This window comes from Sorex araneus, chromosome 1 (genome assembly GCF_027595985.1).
Source record: "Sorex araneus isolate mSorAra2 chromosome 1, mSorAra2.pri, whole genome shotgun sequence".
In the NCBI taxonomy this organism is placed as follows: Eukaryota; Metazoa; Chordata; class Mammalia; order Eulipotyphla; family Soricidae; genus Sorex; species Sorex araneus.
The window spans coordinates 148,786,041-148,807,667 of NC_073302.1; the positions used below are offsets into that span (position 1 = coordinate 148,786,041).

The 21,627-nt window shown below is 44.5% G+C and overlaps 1 protein-coding gene and 1 non-coding gene across 2 annotated transcripts in view; both read left to right on the forward strand.

Annotated features, from left to right (window-relative positions):
* Nucleotides 1-4,111: 4,111 nt before the first annotated feature.
* LOC129401419 (U6 spliceosomal RNA) lies at nt 4,112-4,220 on the forward strand. The gene has a single exon (XR_008628333.1). It is a non-coding gene; the product is annotated as a U6 spliceosomal RNA (small nuclear RNA).
* A 2,583-nt stretch (nt 4,221-6,803) lies between these two features.
* Nucleotides 6,804-21,627, forward strand: part of SLC30A5 (solute carrier family 30 member 5) — a 33,107-nt gene continuing 18,283 nt past the window's right edge. Inside the window, exons 1-4 of the mRNA XM_055118160.1 lie at nt 6,804-7,161; nt 15,192-15,314; nt 18,136-18,202; nt 20,988-21,073. Of these exons, the coding sequence (XP_054974135.1) occupies nt 7,058-7,161; nt 15,192-15,314; nt 18,136-18,202; nt 20,988-21,073 (380 nt within the window). The 5' untranslated portion in view covers nt 6,804-7,057. The remainder of the gene's footprint in view (nt 7,162-15,191; nt 15,315-18,135; nt 18,203-20,987; nt 21,074-21,627) is intronic.

Here is a 21,627-nt window from a genome sequence, read left to right on the forward strand (position 1 = left end):
CCTCCAGACCTCCTGAGCACTATTTGGGAGTACCCTCCAAGCAAAATTTCCATTTTGACTACTCAGGGTTGAATCAATAAATAAAGGATAAGCTGCTAAAACACTTGAGACATGATTATAATAAAACTTCAAGACCACCATAAATTTTGATCTGCTGAGTTCAGAGAGATAGTATTAGGGGGTAAAACGTTTGCCTTCCACACAGCCAATCCCAGTTCAGTTCCCAACACTTCATAGGGTCCCCTGAATGCCCTGAACACTGCTGGGTATGGCCCAAGTATTCTTTCAAATTTTTCTTTTAATTTTATTAATGCCCCATAACAATAATAATAATTATATATATGATTATATATAATATATATATTTAGTCCACTGACTGGCAATGCCCAAGTATGAACTATTTCTACTTCCTCATTATCTGTCTATTTCTTTATTTTTCACTGCCCACCTTTAACGTCCACTAGAGAGAGGACACACACATTAGATCCCTAAGAGCTCAAATCTGAAACCATTCCAAGCGATCCAGCACTTCCCTCTATTGTTATTGGTTGTTAACATGAAGCTTCAGGTTTCTCGGAGAATTCCAGAGCATTCGCACATCCATTGTTCCTTCCTGCTCAAGACACACACGGAATTATTAAGCATTGTCATATTTTCCTTTTCCGTTGTGAAACAGAGGAAGAGAATATGTTTGGTATTGGTTGAAGCTCTTTTGTGGGGGTGTGTGTGGGGTGGGGGGACCATGTGATACTCTGGCCCTGGACACGGCTTACTAAGGAGACTATTCCCATCCGGGTCTCCTGTGTCATTGGAATTAATGGTGATCACCCAATCAAGACGCAGCAAAACAGCTGACTTTGAAGTGCACTTTGCCCTGTTAGTGGGGAGTCATGCCTTACTGATTATATAATATTTAGTTAAACTCTGTAAAAGTAGATAACATCAATCTCGAGAGGGACTTAGAAAAGTCGTAGTTTTGTACATAGTTTCTCCAAACGTTTGTTCCCTTTCTTATGTTTTCCAACTATCTAAAAGTTAAATTGAAAGAAAATACTTCATCTCCACACTTATCAGTATACAAAAATAAGTAAAACTAAATAAAACATAACAGGGCCAGGGCAAAAGTATATGAAGCTGGGGCTTGCCTTGCACATGACCAACCCGGATTCCATCCCCAGCATTCCATGGTCCCCTGAACACCACCAAGAGTAACATATGAGTGCAGAACCAGGAGCATTTTGCTGGGTGTGGCCCTAAACAAAACCAAACAAAGAATTTCCCAGGGTTGAGGAATGCAGGTACCAAGATCCAAAAATGCCTGAAGGATCCCAGTGAAAACTGAATCAACCAAGAAAAGTCCAAGACACATTGTAATCAAAATAACAAAAGTCAGACAGACAGAATGTTGCAAGCACGGAGATCCAAAGAGAATGTACACGCAAAGGAAAGCCCGTAAGAGTCACAGCAGATCTAGCAAACAAGATTCTGAGCCAGAAGGGTGTGGAGGGATATAGGAAAGAAAAAAAAAAAACTCAACAAAATGAACGCTTCACCAAAAATTACTCTATCCATCTAAACTACCGTTCAGACTGAAAGAAACTCTAGGGGGCTGGAGCGATAGCACCATGGGTAGGGCGTTTGCCTTGCATGCAGCCAACCTGGGTTCGACTCCCAGCATCCCATATGGTCCCCCAGCATTGCAGGAGTAATTCCTGAGTGCAGAGCCAGGAGTAACCCCTGTGCATTGCCGAGTGTGACCCCTCCCCCCTCCAAAAAAAAAAAAGAAACAAAGAAACTATAGTTTCATGCACATGCAACAATTCAGGTAATTCACAGCTTTGAAGACAGTTTTGCAAGAAGCACTGAAAGAGCTTTTCTAAAAGACAGAACAAACTTCCTAACATGTGACACTGAGTGTGGCACTCATACATGGTGCTTATGTTTGTCCTCTAGTAGGTTAAGAAAGATTTAAAGATTTTTTTTAAAGTATGTTTATTCCTAGCTTTCTGAGCAACTATATATATTTTTTAATAATGAATTAACATATCTTTTACATTGATTGTTCTAAACAGCTTTTTTCTTACTAATTCTGACACATAAGCAATATCTATAATATAATGCTCTTATAAAACCAGTTTTATACTTAAAATAAAATACTGTGCTTTTAAGTCTTATTTATTCCATTTGAACTTTCTTAATTTCTAAATTTCTCTTAATTTACTATATTTCACATTTGTAGGAATTTTCTACTTCATGAAAACTCTAAAATAGATTAGCAAGGAATTATTTTTAAAGGCTTTTTTTTTTTTTGAAGGGGGAGGAGGGTGATATAATCCCATGTTCAGGGCTTATTCCTCTCTGTACTCAAAAATCACTCCTGGCAGGGCTTATGGGACCACATGGGGTGCCAGAAATCAAACCTGGGCCAACCATGTACAAGGCAAGTCAAGTGCCCTACCCACTGGATCCTTAAAAAAAAAAAAAAAAAGTTTTGGGGCTGGAGTGATAGCACAGCGGGTAGGGCGTTTGCCTTGCACGCGGCCGACCCGGGTTCGATCCCCAGCATCCCATATGGTCCCCTGAGCACCGCCAGGAGTGATTCCTGAGTGCAGAGCCAGGAGTAACCCCTGTGCATCACCAGGTGTGACCCAAAAAGCAAAAAAAAAAAAAAAAAGTTTTATTTGTAACAGGGTACACATAGTACCACAATAAAGTTCTAAGAACGAAATAGAATTGGGGATGGGAGGATGTTGGGCCACACCTGTGGTGCTCAGGGCTTACTCCTGGCTCTGTGCTCTGAGGTCACTCCTGGTGGGTTTAGGAGACCATATGAAGTGCTGGGGATCGAACCTGGGCCAGCCGTGTGCAAGGCAAACACCTTACCCACTGTAGTATCACTCCAGTCTCCCCAAATAGTATTTAATGTCATATATTTTAGATACCAGTTTAAAACTTAGTTCTGTAATGAGAGCAGGCAATATACTATATTGTGTTAAATTATTTTAAATATCTTGGGACTGGAGTGACAGTACAGTAGGTAGGGCGTTTGACTTGCATGCAGCCAACCAGGTTTCAGTCCCTGGCAGCCCATATAGTTCCCTGAGCACCACCAAGGAATTTTTGAGTGCAGAAGAGCAACCCCTGAGCATTGCCAAGTGCAGTATAACCATCACCAAAAAGGATAATTAAAAATTGTTTGAATTTCTTTATTTACATAGGCTAAAGTCAAATAGCAATCAATCACCACAAATTGACTTTTATTGATTAGTTCTCTAATAATTCTATTTGCCATTCCTTTAAGTTTTTTTAGAGCAAGTAATATGAAATAACTTTGTTATATGGGTGCCAGGACTGGAGTGATAGCAAGCGGGTAGGGCGTTTGCTTGCACTCGCTACCCGCCACCCTCGTTCGATTCCTCCATCCCTCTCAGAGAGCTCAGCAAGCTACGGAGAGTATCCCGCCTGCACGGCAGAGCCTGGCAAGCTACCTGTGGCGTATTTGATATGCCAAAAACAATAACAAGTCTCACAATGGAGATGTTACTGGTGCCCGCTTGAGCAAATCAATGAGCAACAGAAGACAGTGATACAGTGATACAGTGCGATATGAGTGCCAAGGGGACAGACTGGGGGGTGGGAGGGAGTCTGGTGACATTGGTAGAGGGAGAGGAATATTGATAGTGGAATTGGTGTTTAAATATTGTATGCCTGAAACAACTCTATGGTGAACAACTTTGTAAGCCATGGAATCTTTATAAAAAAATAAATTTAAGATAACCCTACAACTGAAAATTATGTAACATTGTAAAGTAATATCACTTCAATAAAATGTTTTAATATAAAATCTCAATACCAGTATGACAACATTATTTACTTCAAATAGTAATATATATATACATATATATATATGTATTGCTTAAAAGCTTTTTCTGGGGAGTCTGGAGAGACAGCACAGTGGGTAAGGTGCTTGCTTTGCATACAGCCGACCTGAGTTTGATCCCCAGCACCCTATATGTCCCCTGAGCACTTCTAGGAGTGATTCCCGAGTGCAGAACCCGAAGTAAATCCTGAGCATTGCCACATGTGGCCTAAAAAAATAAAACTAATATTGGTGCTTGCTTTGGCAATACACACACTAAAGCTGGAATGATACAGAAAAGATTAGCATAGCCCTTGTGGAAGAATGACAAGAAAATTTGTGGGGGGAAAAAATGACTTTTTCCCTCTGGATAAGTCCATGTTCTCTCTTGAACACATATTTATCTCTCTTTCTCTCCCTTCACACTTCTTTATGTTTCTTTAAATCACATAATTTTAGGGTCTGGAGAGATTGTACAGAGGGTAGGACTCTTGTCCTACATGCAGCTGACACAGATTCAATCTTGGCACCACATTTGGTCCCCTGAGTGCTGCCAGGATTTATCCCTGAGTGCTGAGCTGGGAGTAAACCATGAATGCCACCAGGTATAACCCCAAAAATTTTTATGATTTTTTTTCTTTTTGGGTCACACCCAGCGATGCACAGGGATCACTCCTGGCTCTGCACTCAGGAATTACTCCTGGCAGTGCTCAGGGGACCATATGGGATGCTGGGAATCAAACCCAGGTCAGCCGCGTGCAAGGCAAACACCCTACCCACTGTGCTATCTCTCCAGCCCCTTTTTGTTTTTTTTTTTCTTTAGAGAGAAATTTTATTTATTTATTTATTTATTAATGAGTCACCGTGAGGATGCAGTTACAGAGTTTCGTGCCTGTGTTACAGTTATACAATACTCGAGTACCCATCCTTCCACCAGTGCCCATTCTCCTCCACCGATAGCCCCAGGGTCCCTCCCCACCATGCTTCCCCCACACCCCATGACAGGGAACTCCTTATTATTCTCTCTCTCCTTTTGGGTGTTATGGTTTGCAATGGAGACACTGGGTGGCTATCCTGTTCAATCTGTAGTCTGCTTTCAATCCGCCTAGAGAGAAAAATTTTTAAATAAAGGAAAAAGTAAAGCATTTATTTCAATGAACTTACTTTAAAAATTATGTGTGTGTATGTGTGTGTGTGTGTGTGTTTAGAACACACCTGGCAGTGCTCAGGACTTACAGAACTGCACTTGGGAATCAATCCTGGTGATTCTCAGAGGACTGTATGAGGTGGCAAGGATTAAACAGGGTCCTACTGTGTGCAAGACAAGCACCTTAACGCCTGTATTATCTCTCCAGTCCTGTGATTTTAGCCTTTAATTCCTGTGTTCTACACAGGAAACATGGAACATGTCTTCCCACAAAGCGTTTTCTCCCATATCCAAAACTGTATCCATATTCTAAGTCAGATTTTTTTCTTAGCAAGTCCTTCCTAGTTAAACCCATTTCATGCCTTATTTAGGAAACCTTAACATCTGTGCCTTTCATGGGTAATATGGCAAACAAACCTTGCTCTCAAACTACTAAATATTTCCCCAGTAGATTATGAAGTCCCAACAGAGAGAGACTGAGATTCCTTGTTCTTTTCTACTGAGACTCTTTGTGTGTATTAAGCAACGTATTGTAAATTAATCATACTTATCACTGCTCAGAATACCACTTTTATTTCAAAAATTCCAGCCTCCAAATTTCCCAGGGTAATAAAAATAGCTAACATCTGATTGCTACATACCAGTTACATATTAACTTATCACATATTAACCTATAATATTCTCCCATCCGCCTCCTGATATGGATATTATAACTCTTACTTAACAGATAAGATGTTAAAGTTCAGCAAGTGAAGAGAGAATACAGGACATAGGTGCTTGTCTTTTGGGACACCCACCCTGATTCGGCCCCCCCCACACAGCATATGGTCCCTCAAGCCGGGCCAGGGGTCACCCCTGAGCACAAAACCAGGAACAGTCCCTGACCTGAACACCTCTGGGTGTGGCCACCCCCCAAAAAAAACTAAAAGTTACAGTAAGATGACACAATTACTAGGTGACAGAGCTGATATTTAAACCAAGACAGACCCAAGAGCCACTTCCTAATGTTTTAGCAAATAATATTAGTGTTTTTAGAAAAATGACCCTAGTGGGTTAATCCTCCCTGGCCTAATTTTGCAGATGTACCAGGATTAAGCAGCACAGTTTAACAGTCACTTTTAGGAACAGAGCAATGGTACAGCAGGTAAGATACTTTCCTTGCACAAGGCCAAACCAGGCTCCATCCCCAGAATCTCACATGATTTACCCCTGACCTGGACAGGAGTGATCCTCGAGTGCAGGGCCAGAAGCAAGCCCTGAGAACTATTGGGTGTGACCTTTCAACCCCCCCAAAAAACACCCCAAGCAAACAAAATTACCCCAAAATCCAGTCAACTTTGAATTAACAGAGAGAGAGAGACAGAGAGAGAGAGACAGAGAGAGAGAGACAGAGGACGGAAACTGGGATCATTGGTGGTGGGATATGTACACTGGAGAAGGGATGGGTGTTGGAACATTATAGAACTGAAATCCAATCAGGAACAACTTTGTAACTGTGTATATCACTGTGATTCAATTAAAAAATAAATGGAAAAAATTAAATTAAAAATGTTTAAATGTTATAAAAATAAAAAATAAAATAAAATAAATTATTTTCAATTCCACATTGTGCATTTCCGATACTCCCCTCCGCCTTGCCCACTGCATCCCAGACTGCCTACAGGGGGCGCTGAAGGGACAGGTGTAAGTTAAGCGCCCCTAGAGGGCGAAGGATCGCTCCCTCCCGGCCCCGCCCCCGTCCCCGCGGTGGGCGGAGCCAAGGGCGGTGCGTGCCCCGCCGTGCGCAGGCGCAGCCGGGCCCCGGGGTGTGAGGGCTGCTGGGCCGATGACGTGGCCTGGCAACGTCCGCCGCGGTGCGGCCCTTGGGGAGCCGGCGCTACCGGAACTGCCCACGGCCTAGTGCCCGCGCCGCGCCGGGGACTGGGAGCCCGAGCCCGGGACGGCCGCGCTGCCATGGGGGAGTGAAGCACCTGCGCCCGCTGTCCGCGGCAGCGCCCAGACATGCGTCCACCCCGCGGCGGGGACAGCGGCGGCGGCCCCTGAGCCCCGGGATGGAAGAGAAATACAGCGGGGACGTGCTCGCTGGCCCCGCTGGGGGCGGCGGCGGCAGCGGCGGCGGCGGCGGCCTCGGACCGGTGGACGTGCCCAGCGCTCGGTAAGGGACCGATCGGGACTCGCGCCGAGAGCCCCAGCCCGGGGCGCACGGGGACCGGCGCGCCCACCCCCGGGCCCGCGGCAGGGTGTGCGGGGCCGGCCGCGGGGCTGCCCGGGACCCCCGAGGGTCCTCGCTCTTGTCCTAGTTCTGCCGCGCGCCTCGGAGCAAGGGGTCACCGGCCTCGTAGGGCCCAGGGGGACTTGGGGGTCGATGTGGACCCCCCGCACCCGCACGCCACCACCCCGGCCCGTCACCTAGTTTGCCTTTGCGTGGCTTACTTTCCCGTTGAGGACGACGTGCGCGCACCTCCCCACCCCAACCAAGCACACCGTGTCAAGAAACCATAATAATAAGAATAATAAATTTTTTAAAAGTGAATGGGAAGCCAGTCGCCTCGCGTGGCGCCCGCCCGGCGCGCGGTCACTGCGGGGTCGTGTCCAGTTGGCACAAGCCCGCGCCGCGCAGCCGGTGCTGGTGGGAGCCGGGAGGTGCCTTGCCCGGCCTTGGCTTTCCGTGCGAGTCTTCCTTCTCATGCTGGTTCTCGAATTCGCATGTCCTCGGTGGGCTTGGAAATCTGAAGAACGTTTCCGAGCTGGAGGGAGGAAGAGTCCCCCCCTTCCCGTGAGAAGGAAAAGAGCGCACGGACTGCTGGCACCGTGGAAATCAGCGGCGCTTTCTGTTTTGTTTTTAGCAACTTAACGTTGTAACTAACAAGCAGGTCAGTTACATTTTACTGTGACAGGAGCGGCTCGGCTCCGGACCTGGTAGTAGAGGAAACAGACTTGCTGTAAAGGATAGTACTAGGTCAGCTATGGACAAAACAAGGACCATGGACGGTAGATTAGCTGTATCCTATCAGTGATAAATGTGGTTATCTGAAGTCGGTAACCACAGACCTTACAAGAGGCTGCCTGTGTTCTTAGCAAATACAAGTACTTAGGGGGGAGGGGGGCATGATGTATGGAGCTTAAATAGTTCTGGGAACGGACTGTACGTGGCCAGCCAGGGCAGCCGGATAAAGGGGATGCTGTTGCAATTTACCTGTGAACTTGCATTATTTGATTCCAGAGTTGCTCTTGTCGTTGGCGGATCAAATTAAATGAGGGACTGGTAGAATTGTTTTAGTTTTGTTTCATTTTGGGCGGCCACACCCCATGAGTTTAGGGTGGGGATACTCAGACCAGTGCTAGAGGGTGGGTCTGTTCCTGGGGGGGAGCCTCTGTTACCAGGGATAGAACCTGCTCCTCCCACAATCAAAGCAGGTGCTCATTTGTACTCTCTCCCGCCCCAGCACTGATTGAATTTTTTTTTCTTTTTGGGTCACACCCACCAATGCACAGGGGTCACTCCTGGCTCATGCACTCAGGAATCACCCCTGGTGGTGCTCAGGGGACCGTATGGGATGCTGGGATTTGAACCCAGGTCAGCCGTGTGCAAGGCAAACGCCCTACCCACTGTGCTATCACTCCAGCCCCAGCACTGATTGAATTTTGAAGAGATTTCAGGGGGCCAAGAGTTGTCCTTCGGTAGATTGAAAAATCAAATAGTGGGGTTGGAGAGATAGTACAGCGGGTAGGGCACTTGGCTGGCATGCTGCTAACCTCGATTCAATCCCTGGCACCCCAGCTTATCCTCTGCCCTGAGTGATCCCTAAATATAGAGCCAGAAGTAAGCTCTGAGTATTTCAGTGTGTGGCCCAAAAACCAAAAAAGGAAAAGGGGGGGGGGGAAGGTGTGTCTGCAACAAACTGTAATCTAAAAATTCTTTAATTATGTGTGTGGGTTTTGTGTGTGTGTGTGTGTGTGTGTGTGTGTGTACCTGAGTACACAAATGAGAATAATTTTTAAGTGCTTCTGTTTTGACTACTGTAAGTCCTCTTTACAGGAAAGGGCAGAGGGTGATAAGCCACTTTTATTAAATACCTGTGTTCCAGGTGGGCTGGAGCGATAGCACAGCTGGTAGTGCATTTGTCTTGCACGAGGCTGTCCTGAGTTTGATTCCTCCGCCCCTCTCGGAGAGCCTGGCAAGCTACCCGTGGCGTATTTGATATGCCAAAAACAGTAACAATAAGTCTCATAATGCAGACATTGCTGGTGCCCGCTCCAGCAAATCATTGAGCAATGGGATGACAGTGACAGTGACTGTGTTCTAGGTGCTCTCAGCTCAGTATCTCAATTAATTGTTACGATAGTGTTAGACACTAAACTTGTGGTTTCCTAAGTACATTTTCCCACAACTGCACACCTCATAATGGGGTCTGTTACTCAGACCCCATGCATCGTGCCTCCTTAATACAGCATCAGTGTCTGTTGACTCCATTGAAGTTGAATTATGCATATTGTTTTGTTGTTTTAATCAGAGAACTGTGAGCTGCTGCAGAAGGCAAAAATCCAAGAAACAATTTTGAATGACCCAAACTGTCACTGTCACTGTCATACCGTTGCTCATCGATTTGCTTGAGTGGGCACCAGTAACGTCTCAAAACAGTAACAACAAGTCTCACAATGGATACTTGTGATAGTTACTGAAACGACCCAAACACGATGTATAAATCAGTAAGCCCTAAATACCAAAATAAATCAACATTTTCATCAACCAGCTACTCAGGGATGACTTTTATAATCTCTGCTCTTTTTGTTTGTTTTAGGACAGTACTCTTGGCTCTGTGTTCAGGGCTTATTCCTGGCTCTGCTCAGGGATCACTCCTGGCAGTGCCCTGGGAACCAGACACCGTGCTAAGATCTAACCAGGATCAGCCACGTGTAAAACAAGCACCTTAATCCCTATTTTTGTTTTTTATTTTTTTGTGGAGGGGCTCACACCCAGTGATGCTCAGGGGTTGCTCATTGGCTCTGCACTCAGGAATTATTCCTGGTGGTATTTGGGGGGATCATATGAGATGCCAGGGATCCAACTCATCTGTGTGCAAAGCAAGCACCTTATCTGCTATATTATCTCTCCCGCCCCTTAACCACTATTTTTACTATTTTATCTCTCTGGCTCCTGTAATCTCTGCTTTTTTGTGAGAGGAAAGTTCAGTATTTTAGATCCACCCGATGGTGCTCTGCATAATCTCTTTTCTTGCTTTTTGTGGTGTGCTCTGTGTAATCTCTGCTTTTTGTGGTGTTTTGGGGAGGAGAGGGAGCAGGACAGGGGGATGGAGGGGGCGGGGACTACTCCTGGCTCAGAACTCAGTGACAGTTGTTCTGGGGATCATGGACAGGAATCAAATCCAGACCTCCAGCATGAAACGAATTCACATTCAGCACGTTGAGCTATCTCTCTGGCCCCCAATCTGCATTCTAAACATTGAAAAGAGAATAAAAGTTTGTGGCGGAAAATATCATAATTGTATTGTTATCATTAAATAATTTAATGGTCCTGTAGGACCAAGTTGAGCCATTGAAGTACCAAACAAGAATTATTTAGAAATAACCTTTATATGTTGCTCATGTTTAAGAAGTATATAATTTGAGGCCAGAGCGATAGTACAGCAGGTAGGGGGTTCGTCCTGCACGTGGCTGACCCGGATTCAATCTCCAGCATCCCATATGATCCCCCAAGCATGCCAGGAGTAATTCCTGAGTGCAGAGCCAGAAGTAACCCCTGAGCATTGCCCAGTATATCCCCAAAACAAAAAGAAGTATATAATTTACCGATTTATATATAATTGTGCTGATTTCTCAGTTGTTATGAGGATCATTTAGTAAACTGGGAGTAAATGCTGTTATTTCTTCAAAGGTTCTTTCCTAGCTGTTAATTTGTATATGCTGCTCTGTGTCCTGTGAAATACCTTCCCTGGCCTTGCCACTCCTACACACTCAGAGGGTGATCTTCACTTGCCTAGTTACAATTAGTTGTGTACACATCTTGTTTTTTAGAACTGTTACTTACCTGGCTCACACAGATGTTTCTCTACTACCTATCTTTTCTGAGACCTCAGACTCCTTGTTGGCAGGCTCTCTCTCAACTAAGTACACTGTTCAAAGTTATGGACAGCTCCCAGAAATAGGTTTAATTGTTAAGTTACTGAGCCAGGAGAGCTTTAAACATACAGGAGTGTTTTCTCACATAGAAGAAACCAGAGATTGCTGTTATGTGTCTGGCTTCTCGGTGAGACCATCTAAGAACCTGGATTCTTTGTCTTTAACCCCCTGCCCTCCTGCCTGGACCAGTTTTCATAATCAGGCTTGTTATAAAGCAGACAGCTTTGTTAGATAGACGCAGCATTTTAAAAAAAAAGTAAAGATAAGTTTTACTAGGAGGAAGCTGATTGTCTCATGCCTCCCTCAGGCACTCTTGCCATGTATGCCACCTGGCACCTGGCACGGAGTAGGAGAGCAAGGGGCCCCGGGCTGGGGCTCTCGGCACGAGTCTGGTCGGTCCCTTACCAGTGCTGGGCACGTCCACCGGTCCGAGGCCACCACCACCATCCCCGCTGTATTTCTCTTCCATCCCGGGGCTCAGGGACTGCCGCCACTGTCTCCGCCACAGAGTGGACGCATGTCTGGGCGCTGCTGCAGACCAGCGGACGCAGGTGCTTCACTCCCCCATGGCAGGATTCCTAAAGTGTTGTGACTTTCACTTTTCCTGGTCTAAGGGCTGCAGTGATAGCACGGCAGGTCGGGCACTTGCCTTGCAAGCAGGTGACCTGGATTCAGTCCCTGGCATCTCATAGAGTTCCCAGAACACTACCAGGAGTGATCCCTCAGTGTAGAGCTAAGGGTAAACCCTGAGCAACTTCAGGTTTGGCCTCAAAAGAAAACAAACAAACACAAATATTACTAAGCTAAAAAAAAAATGGGGACAGGAGTGATAGTACAGCAGATAGGGCAATTGCCTTGAGACTCAGTTCTCAGCGTTCCACATAGTTCCCCGAGCACTGCCAGGAGTGATTCCTGAGCATAGCACCAGACCCCTGAGTATTGCCGGTTGTGGCCCAAAAACTTTAAAAACAAAAAACCCAACATTTTGTCCCTATTTTCTAGTTTTTCCTTTGGCAATACCTTCCTTCCTCTTTCTTTTTTTCTTTTCTTTTCTTTTTTTTTTTTTTTTGGCCTCAGCCCTAGGAACTGCTCTCACTCAGCTTAGTGTTCCAGGGTCACTCCTGGCAGTGCAGTGCCGGAAGACCGTGTGTTGCAAGGGATCAGACCCTGGCCACCACATGCACTCCAACCCAGTGAGCCATCTCCCAGCCAGCCTCCTTTGCTTTTTTTTTTTTTTTAAAGGAATCTTACATTATCTCTCCCTTGTCCTTTTCCTCTTTGTGTTGCAGTAACCAGCGTCATATTGACTTGGTTGCAGTGTATGTATCTTAGAATCACCCACGGGATTGTGGGTTGACTGGTCATGTGGGCCCGTGACCTCAAGGCCTAACACTTGTAAAAAAAAAAAAGTGCTTTTCTTTTTATGGCAGCCTGATTTTTTTCAGAGATGCATAATTCTTATGTCAGAATATTATGGTCTTTTGTATTTCTTTTTCATGCTGTTCTCTACCATCTCTGTATCATTTTCAGTTTTTATTATTACTGTTTTTTTAGTCTGCAGTTTTTGGTTACACAATTTTTTGCGGTGCTCAGGGCTTACTCCTGGCAGGTTCGAGGAACCATATGGGATGCCTGGGATTGAACCGCAGTCAATGGCATGCTAGGCAAGTGCCATCCCCACTGTATTATCTCTCCGAACCCATGTAGACTTAAAGGATTATTTTTCTAGGGAGATAGATAAAATAGTTGGAGCATGTGCTTTGCTTACAGAAAACCTGGATTCAGTCCCTAGCACTATTGGGAATGATTCCTAAGCATCATGCTGAGAGTAGATCCTGAAAACTGGGTGTGCCACCCCCACTGTGAGCACTGTTGTCCCATTGTTCATCGATTTGCTCGAGTGGGTACCAGTAACGTCTCCATTGTGAGACTTGTTGTTACTGTATTTGGCATATCGAATACGCCACAGGGGAGCTTGCCAGGCTCTGCCGTGCAGGCAGGATATTCTTGGTAGCTTGCCGGGCTCTCCGAGAGGGATGGAGGAATCGAACCAAGGTTGGCCTCGTGCAAAGCAAACGCCCTACCCACTGTGCTATGGCTCTAGCCCACACTCCAGAAAAAAAAAATAAGGGTCGATTACCCATTCAGATTCAAAAAGCTAGTTAGAAGACCCCTGTTTTGGGATTTCTCCCCGAGTTGGTTTCTCTAAGTTCTTTGTCCAGGAGATTGAAGTCTTACTTTTGGAATATTGGGATTCAATGAGAGAAGGGAGGATCTGCAGTAAGAAAGGAAACTTCTTTCAGTCTTCATGCTTTTGCTTTTAGTTCAGTGCTCTAGCCCCCTTTCCTCGTTGCCTTGCTCTGAACCTTTCCTGAGGCCAAGCCTCATGTCTCTTGATTGCCTGGCTTTGTCTGTGCTTCTAGTTACTGCATGACTTGTGAATGAACCTCCGTTTTCCCAGCTCCCTTTATGAGGCACTTTTAATTCCAGAGCCTTTCCAGGCTAGAGGTGTTGTCAGTTGGCATTTCCGCCACAGCCCTCACTGCAGTCACTTAGCAGAGCAGAGGAAGAGGAAGCCTCATGTTGGATTACATTGGTTGGTTATTGCTCCTCCCGCAGGGAGTTTAGGTTTATTGAGATGCACCCATCACATTGCTCCTGAGGCACACCCAATTCGATCGAGATCACGCACTCCTAATCCTCTGTTGCTTATCTCTTTCCATTATATCCTTCACCTGGTTTAGTAATGTCCTTTTTGTACAGACACAGAAAGATAGGTGGTGCTATGCTTTTGTAACATGAACTCTGAATAATATTTACTCCTGGGCCTCCATCATATTTACCTGACTTAAGTCTCAGTTACCCTTACTTCCTAACACTCCCGAAAGGAGGGTACCGGTGAGGGACTTAGATGGACCCGGAGTAAACTGTAAGCTACCCCGGTATAGAAAAAGTTCAGGCTAAGCGCCATATGAAGTATAATAAGTTAAGAGCACGGTCGTGGAACAAACTCTGTCATGACCCAAAAAGAAATAACTGAATAAGGACCCTGCTGGGGTTGGCTGCTTTCGCCACCTGAGCTTGGGGAGGTGGCCCTTGGCCGCTGAATGTACACGTCACGCACCCATACTTTGAACTCATACTCCTGGATTACAGCCCTCTAGATTCATCATAAAGTTTCGTTTTCATTTTCACCTTTCTAATAGGGGGGTGCGCCTGGCAATGTTGGGGGTGAGTTAGGGCAGGGAATGCAGTGCTGGGATCAGACTTGCTACTTCACACATGGCAGTAATGTACGCTTCCCCGTGAGCCATATCTCTGGCCCATGGTTTCTGGGTTCTTTTTTTCCCTCTTTGGGAATACCGTTTCTTTTGTCCCTTTTTTTTTTCCCCAGGGGTTGGTGTGGGTAGGGGCCCGTCCAAGCAGTACTTTCGGGCCTGATGCCATGCGCAGCAGTACTCCGGCAAGCAGGCATGACAGCCAGGGCTAGGACTAGACCGTGCAGAGTGCTGGGGCCCCTGTAGTGCTGGGGACTGCTCCGGACCTTGCCTAGTGTTGCTGACACCCCCTGACCTCTGCACTCTCTCCCTAGCCCTGTTTTGCTGTTGTTATGATTGTTTTTAATCTTTTCAGAGGCTATATAATATATACATTTGTGTACCTTGAAAATAACGATCTGGGGGCTGGAGTGGTAGTACAGAGGGTAGGGCGTTTGCCTTGCATGCAGCCGACCTGGGTTCGATCCCTGGCTCCCAAATGGTCCCCCAAGCACTGCCAGGAGTAATTCCTGAGTGCAGAGCCAGGAGTAGCCCTTGAGCATCGCTGGGTGTGACCCCCAAAGAAAAAAGAAAATAACAATCTGAAATGTATATGCTAAGGTGTTAACAGTAGTTGTGTGGATGGTGAGGGTTTTAGTACTGTTTCGTTTTTATTTGTATGAGTTTGTGGTTTCTATTACCTGTATCATTAAGAGGGGGGGGAAATGTTACAGAGTTCCTTGGTATTTTAATGATACTGAAGCTTGTTTTTGCTTTTACTTTTCAGGTTAACGATATATATTGTGTTGCTCTGCCTCACCAAATTTTTGAAGGCTGTGGGACTTTTTGAATCATATGATCTCCTAAAAGTAGTTCACATTGTTCAGTTTATTTTTATATTAAAACTTGGGTAAGTGTGATTTTTTTTTCCTTGACTAATGTTTCTTATTTCATTTTCTTTGACAATCCTGTTTGATCAGAATATCTTTAGGAAATATTGCATAGACTTTTATTCTATTTTTTTGCAATGCCTGACAAGTATTTGTAAGTTTTTTTTAAAAATGAGTACCCTAAAGTTAGCAGTACCAAAAAAAGACTTTTATATAAGGAGCATCGTATGTATTAGTTTGCTAAAACATAGACTATTTTTTTGTTTGTGTTAATGAGATGTTTGCAAATGTCAAACTTAATAGGGACAGTATGATTTTCCTGGCAGCTTTTGCCCTCAGTCTACTTCAGTCTCAGATCAGCTAGCCTCCAAAAAGTCACTCTTTACCCCTGAGAGAATAAGCTTAAAACAAGCAATCATGGGTTTGTGAGTTTATGGAAAGCTTTGAATAGTGGAGCACATGCCTCAAATGCCTAGAGCCCTGGGTTCAGTTCCCAGCACCACAACAAATAGAAGTGGTTTTAACCTCACACTTTCGAAAAGAGTCTCAGTGACTGCCTGAGGGATTCTGGGGTTTGGATTTGGGTTTTTTGGTGTGGTTTTTTGTTTGTTTACTTGTTTGGGGCTTTTGGGGTTTTTTTTTTGTTTTGTTTTGGTTTGGTTTGGGAGCCGTGCTTGGTGATGCTCAGGGCTTACTCCTCAGTCTGCACAGGGATCACTCCTGGTGGGCTCAGGAGACCATATCTGGTACCCATATCATCTAGGTGCAGAACAAGTGCTCTATTCACTGTACTGTCTCTCTGGTCTGAGGGTTCTCAGCTGTATTAGAAGAAGGTGGTAATGGCCCCACCTTCTTCAGTCACCAAATGTCGCCGCAGCCAAGTTTTGGCACAATTGTTTCTTACCTTCTCATGGAAACACACTGTTCTCTGTTCACTACATGCTCCTCACAATGCAAGATCCTTGTGTAATACAACTTTGACATTGTTCTGCATGTAATAAGAAATTCTCTCTTAAAATTCTCTGGGCTTTGAAATTAATAGTGACCATCTTCTTTAATAAAATCTGTTAAAGGGGCTGGAGCGATAGCACAGCGGGTAGGGCATTTGCCTTGCACGCAGCCAACTCGGGTTCGATTCCCAGCATCCCATATGGTCCCCTGAGCACCACCAGGAGTAATACCTGAGTGCAAAGTCATTGCCAGGTGTGATCCAAGAAGCAAAATAAATAAATAAGTAAATAAAAATCTGTTGAAAACTTTAGAGAGGGCCGAGCAATAGTACAGTTGGTAGGGTATTTGCCCTACATGCAGCCAACCCAGGTTCAAGCCCCAGTCCTCTGAGCACTGTGAGAAATTTCGATACCAGAGTATAAAGTCAGGAGTAGCCCCTTAGCATCGCCAGGTGTGGCCCAAAAAAAGCCCCCCAAAATAAATAAATTTTCAAAATATTCTTAAAACCTCAGGAAGTATAATTTTAATAATTATGAAATGTGGGGGCTGGAGCGATAGCACAGCAGGTAGGGCATTTGCCTTGCACACGGCCAACCCAGGTTCGATTCCCAGCATCCCATATGGTCCCCTGAGCATCGCCAGGAGTAATTCCTGAGTGCAGAGCCAGGAATAACCTCTGCATTGCCAGGTGTGACCCAAAAAGCAAAAAAAAAAAAAAAAAATTATGAAATGTGACTATTAGGAAAATCTAAGTGCCACTATGTTATTTTATACAACTAGTTTATAAATAAGTGTAAAGTCAAATACTTTATTGTAATTATTTTAAAATTTGGTTTCACCAAATTTTGGGGAAACTATTAATTATTTTGTTAAAGTATGAAAAAATATTGAGACTTCTTTCCCTTTGTGGTTTGTGAACTGGTTGTAAAGACAGTTGCAAAATAGGAGTTCCCATTATGTTGCAGTAGAAGCTTTAGAATTCTGCTCTACTTAAATCAGTATAGCTCTCCCTTAATACTTCTCGAGAGGGTGGCATATTTTGCAATCTCTGGAATAGTCGTTTAAAAATAAGTGTCTTGGGGTTAGGGGCATAGTGCAGAGGCTCAGAGCACCTGACTTGAAAGCCTGTGGCACTGAGTTCAGATCCCTGCTGTCAGGAGCCTGGGGATACCCAGTGTGCGTGCTTTGCATACTGGAGCCCCGGGGTCGGTCCTCAGGAGTGAAGGACCAAGCACCAACCTGAGAACCTGCCGGGGGTGATCTAAAAAAAATTTAAAAAAACCCAAATCCCACGTGTCATGCGTGTGTCCAGCACAATCCAGGCAGCTCTGCTCTCTGATCCCTGCGGCTTAAAAGATGTGCGAGCACCACAGCCAGAAACACAACCCCTGGGCAGCACATGCATGAGCATCACAAACCCCCTGGCAAACACCCCTGTCGTGACGTCCATGCGCTCCACTAACAGCATGGGCCCCAAGCCATGGGTGCTGAGTACCGCAGGTAAAGGAGTGCCAACCTCGGAGGGCACTGCTGCTGAGTCTACCCAGGCCTCAGAGCAGCCATGATCATCAACAGCTAAAGGAAGGAGGGAGTTTCTAAAAAGCAGAGAATCTTCAGCATCAGAGAGGTAGTATAGCTGGTAGGGTGCTTTTGTCTTGCACGCAGATGACCTGGGTTTGATCCCCAGCACCCCATATGGTGCCCCGAGCCCACCAGGAGTGAGTCCTGAGTGCAGAGCCAGCAGTAAGTCCTGAGCACAGCCAGGTGTGGCCCTAAAACAAAACCAAAATTTTTTCAAAACCATAGAATTCTTGTAAAATAAAAAAATATATATGTATCATTACTTCATACTATTAAGATTGATTGATGTTAATGTTTCCATGTTTACAGGACTGCGTTTTTTATGGTTTTGTTTCAAAAGCCATTTTCTTCTGGGAAAAGTATTACCAAACGCCAGGTGAGTAAAAAGTGTAATCTTTTTCCTAGCTCTAATTCAGTGGGTCAGGAGTTCAGTGCTCTGTCCTTGCCCAGGGTCCCTTGGTGAATTATCTAATTGTATACCAGAATAGTGGTTCACTTGCTGCTGTTGACTTGTCTTTCCAGAGTTGAGACTCAGGACTAAACTATAATTGCTAAGCTAGTGAAATGTTTAAAGAAGAAAGTAGAAAATGTGTAAAGTGTGGAAGAACTGGTCCTTAGTAGGAAGCTGGCCACTGGGTAGGGAGGTGGCATAGTTCAGGGAAGGGACCACCAAGTACTGAAAGTGATGTGCACGGGACATCTCAGTAACAGTATTGTAAACCATGGTACCTAAAAGGGGCTGGGGGTGGAAAAAGAAAAAAATGCCTGTTATGGAGGCAGACTAGGAGGCAGGAAGGAGCCTTGGGACATTGATGACAGGTAGGGGACACTGGTAAAGGGATTGGTGTCTGGAACATTGTACACCTGAAACCAAATCATGAATAACTGTAACTTTGTAATTCACAGCGATTCAATAAAAATTTTTTAACAATTTTAAAAGTGTGTTTATAATTATTTTCTTTAACAAAAGCTTTTTATTCTAAAAATTCACAAATCAGACATGGATATGTTGCTCGAGAGCTTAATAGAAATGCCATTGGGAAGCAGGTAGAGAGTGGGGATTAAAAGTTGAGTTGTCTTGGGTTGGGGAGACAATATAGGAGTGATGTTGTTTGCCATGCTAACCAAATTTGATCACCAGGACCGAATGTGGTGCACCCTGAGCACCAGCAAGAGTGATCCCTGAGCACAGCCCTGAGAATCACAGGGTGTGGCCAATAAAAAAAGTCAACAAAACCAACAGCAAAAAACTAGAATGGCTAGAATTATGTGAAGATTAGAATGGACAACCTCTCTGGTCTTTCAGAAGGGACAGGACAGTGATGGAGGGCCCTGGGCATTTTGGGTGTAGTGAAGGTGCCATAAGTAACTTTGTCTACCAAAATCATAAGCATGAACAATGGTAACCCTGTTATTTAAACTATGATAAATATTTGTTTAGATTGGAGGAAGAGAGAGGTTTCTGCAGTCACAAAAATTCATATTATACGTCCCATTTACTCTTACTTCTGGCAGATTTTTCTGCTTTTTCACCTGTAAAACAGGCAGGGAATATATCTTTCTAATGGAACAGTAAAGAAAATTCTAATACATATAAAATCATGTAGTGAGTAAACTATGGACTACCTCTCACACTTAACCATTACCATTCCCTTCGAGTATTTCAGATTTGGGATTTTTTTTTTTCTTTTTTTGGGTCACACCCGGCGATGCACGGGGGTTATTCCTGGCTCTGCACTCAGGAATTACCCCAGACAGTGCTCAGGGGACCATATGGGATACTGGGAATCAAACCCGGGCTGGCCGTGTGCAAGGCAAATGCCCTACCTGCTGTGCTGTCGATCCAGCCCCAGATTTGGGATTTTTACCAGAAGTACCCTGCACAGTCATCTCTTTGGACAGTCATTATATCCTGCTCTTTGTTTCATGTATGCCACAGCTTAGAAACACAGTTTTATTTTTATTAAAACAACAGATCTAAGTATCTCTATTTTAAAGACAAGAGCATCTTGGAAAATAGGGTTAATTTGTTTGGGGAGAGGAGGTTGGGTTACTCGTGGCTCAGAGCTCTGGAGTCACCCTGGGGAGTAGTGAGGGAACCCTGGGGACTCGGCCAGTCACAAGTGCTGAGTGAGTGCCTCATCCTCTGTACTCTCTGGCCTAGCATTCATAATTATGCTCCTTCAGCTGTTTCTCTTCAAATGCTCAAAGCCCTGATTGTGGTTGAAGGGAGAAGATTTAAAGACTAATACGTGCTTTTATTAGAAAACTAGTAAAAACTAGGGGCTGGAGCGATAGCACAGCAGGTAGGGTGTTTGCCTTGCACACAGCCGACCCGGGTTCGATTTCCAGCATCCCATATGGTCCCCCGAGCACCGCCAGAAGTGATTCCTGAGTGCAGAGCCAGGAGTAACTCCTGAGCATCGCCAGGTGTGACCCAAAAAGCAAAAACAAAAAAAAAAAGAAAAAAGAAACTGATGGAAAAGAGAAATTTTAGCTATTTTCATGAAGTAAATAGAGGTCTAGAACAGTAGTACAGTTGGTAGGGCATTTTCCCTGCACGTGGTCAACCCCAGTTTGATCTCCAGGACCCCATACAGTCCCCAAGCCCTGCTGGGATGGATTTCTAGAGACGGGAGTAAGCCCTGAGCATTGCCATTGTGGCCCAGGAACTTAAAAAAAAAAGTTTTACCAAAAGAAGATTCTAATTCTAAGGAGAATGTAGAACAGAGGGAGGAACAGAGAGGCATGGGTTGTGGGGACCAGAGAAGGATAGAATAAAGGAAGAGATACTAGGCACCCCAAGCTCGGATGCAGATGATTTTAGGGAAGAGTGTTCAGTAGGAAAGGGTCAGAGATGTGACTCCGTGGAGACCACATACTCCATCTGGGCAGCTGGGCTCAATGCCTGGACTGAAAAAGGGGGGCAGGGGGATGGGAGAAAGAAAACATTCCAGCATCTAACACTATCATGCAAACCTAAATTTTATGGACTCCTAACTTTTTTTTCTTTTGCTTTAGAATGTCATTATTTAGCCTTTTAAATGTGTGTTATTATTATCTTTACCTATGTCTCTTATTGAAGATTTTGAGATATTTACCAGAGCATATATCTGTATATGACTGAATTTTTGGTTGCTGTTGTGTCTTTTTATTTATAGTGGATCAAAATATTTAAACATGCAGTTGCTGGGTGTATCATTTCTCTCCTGTGGTTTTTTGGCCTTACTCTTTGTGGACCATTAAGGTAAATTAAAGTGCATATTTTGATTATATTTATTTTTAATATTACCTTTGTTCTCTTTTGATATTACACATGTCAGATTACATGCCAGTGTCACTTCCATAGCATTGGCTATAACTCAGCAAATAGGTGTAAATAGAGTTTTTAGAGCAGCTCTGATGAATCCACTCGTGTATTGTTGGTAATGTTATAGCTGTTTCACTCATTTGAATTCACTGAGTTTCACAAAATTTGTAGTCTAAGAGATTTACTTTTTATCATTGGTATTCTGTTTTAGTGGCTGATTTTAGAAATAAAAAGGTTAAACTTGGTAAAGAAAATAAATCAATAAAGAAGAAAGCAAAATCTTTCTTTTTTTAGGGTATTTTTCTAAGTACATGTCTTGATTGTAAATGACATTTGATATTAAATAAATGTCTTGGAAATAGTGTGTCAGTCATCAGATTAAAGCTGAATTAACTCAGGATGGGGAAGACAGTTCAAAGGGCTGCACGCAGGAGAGAGCCCGGGTTCCGTCACCAGCACCACACGGTCCCCACGCGTGACTGGGAGTCGCT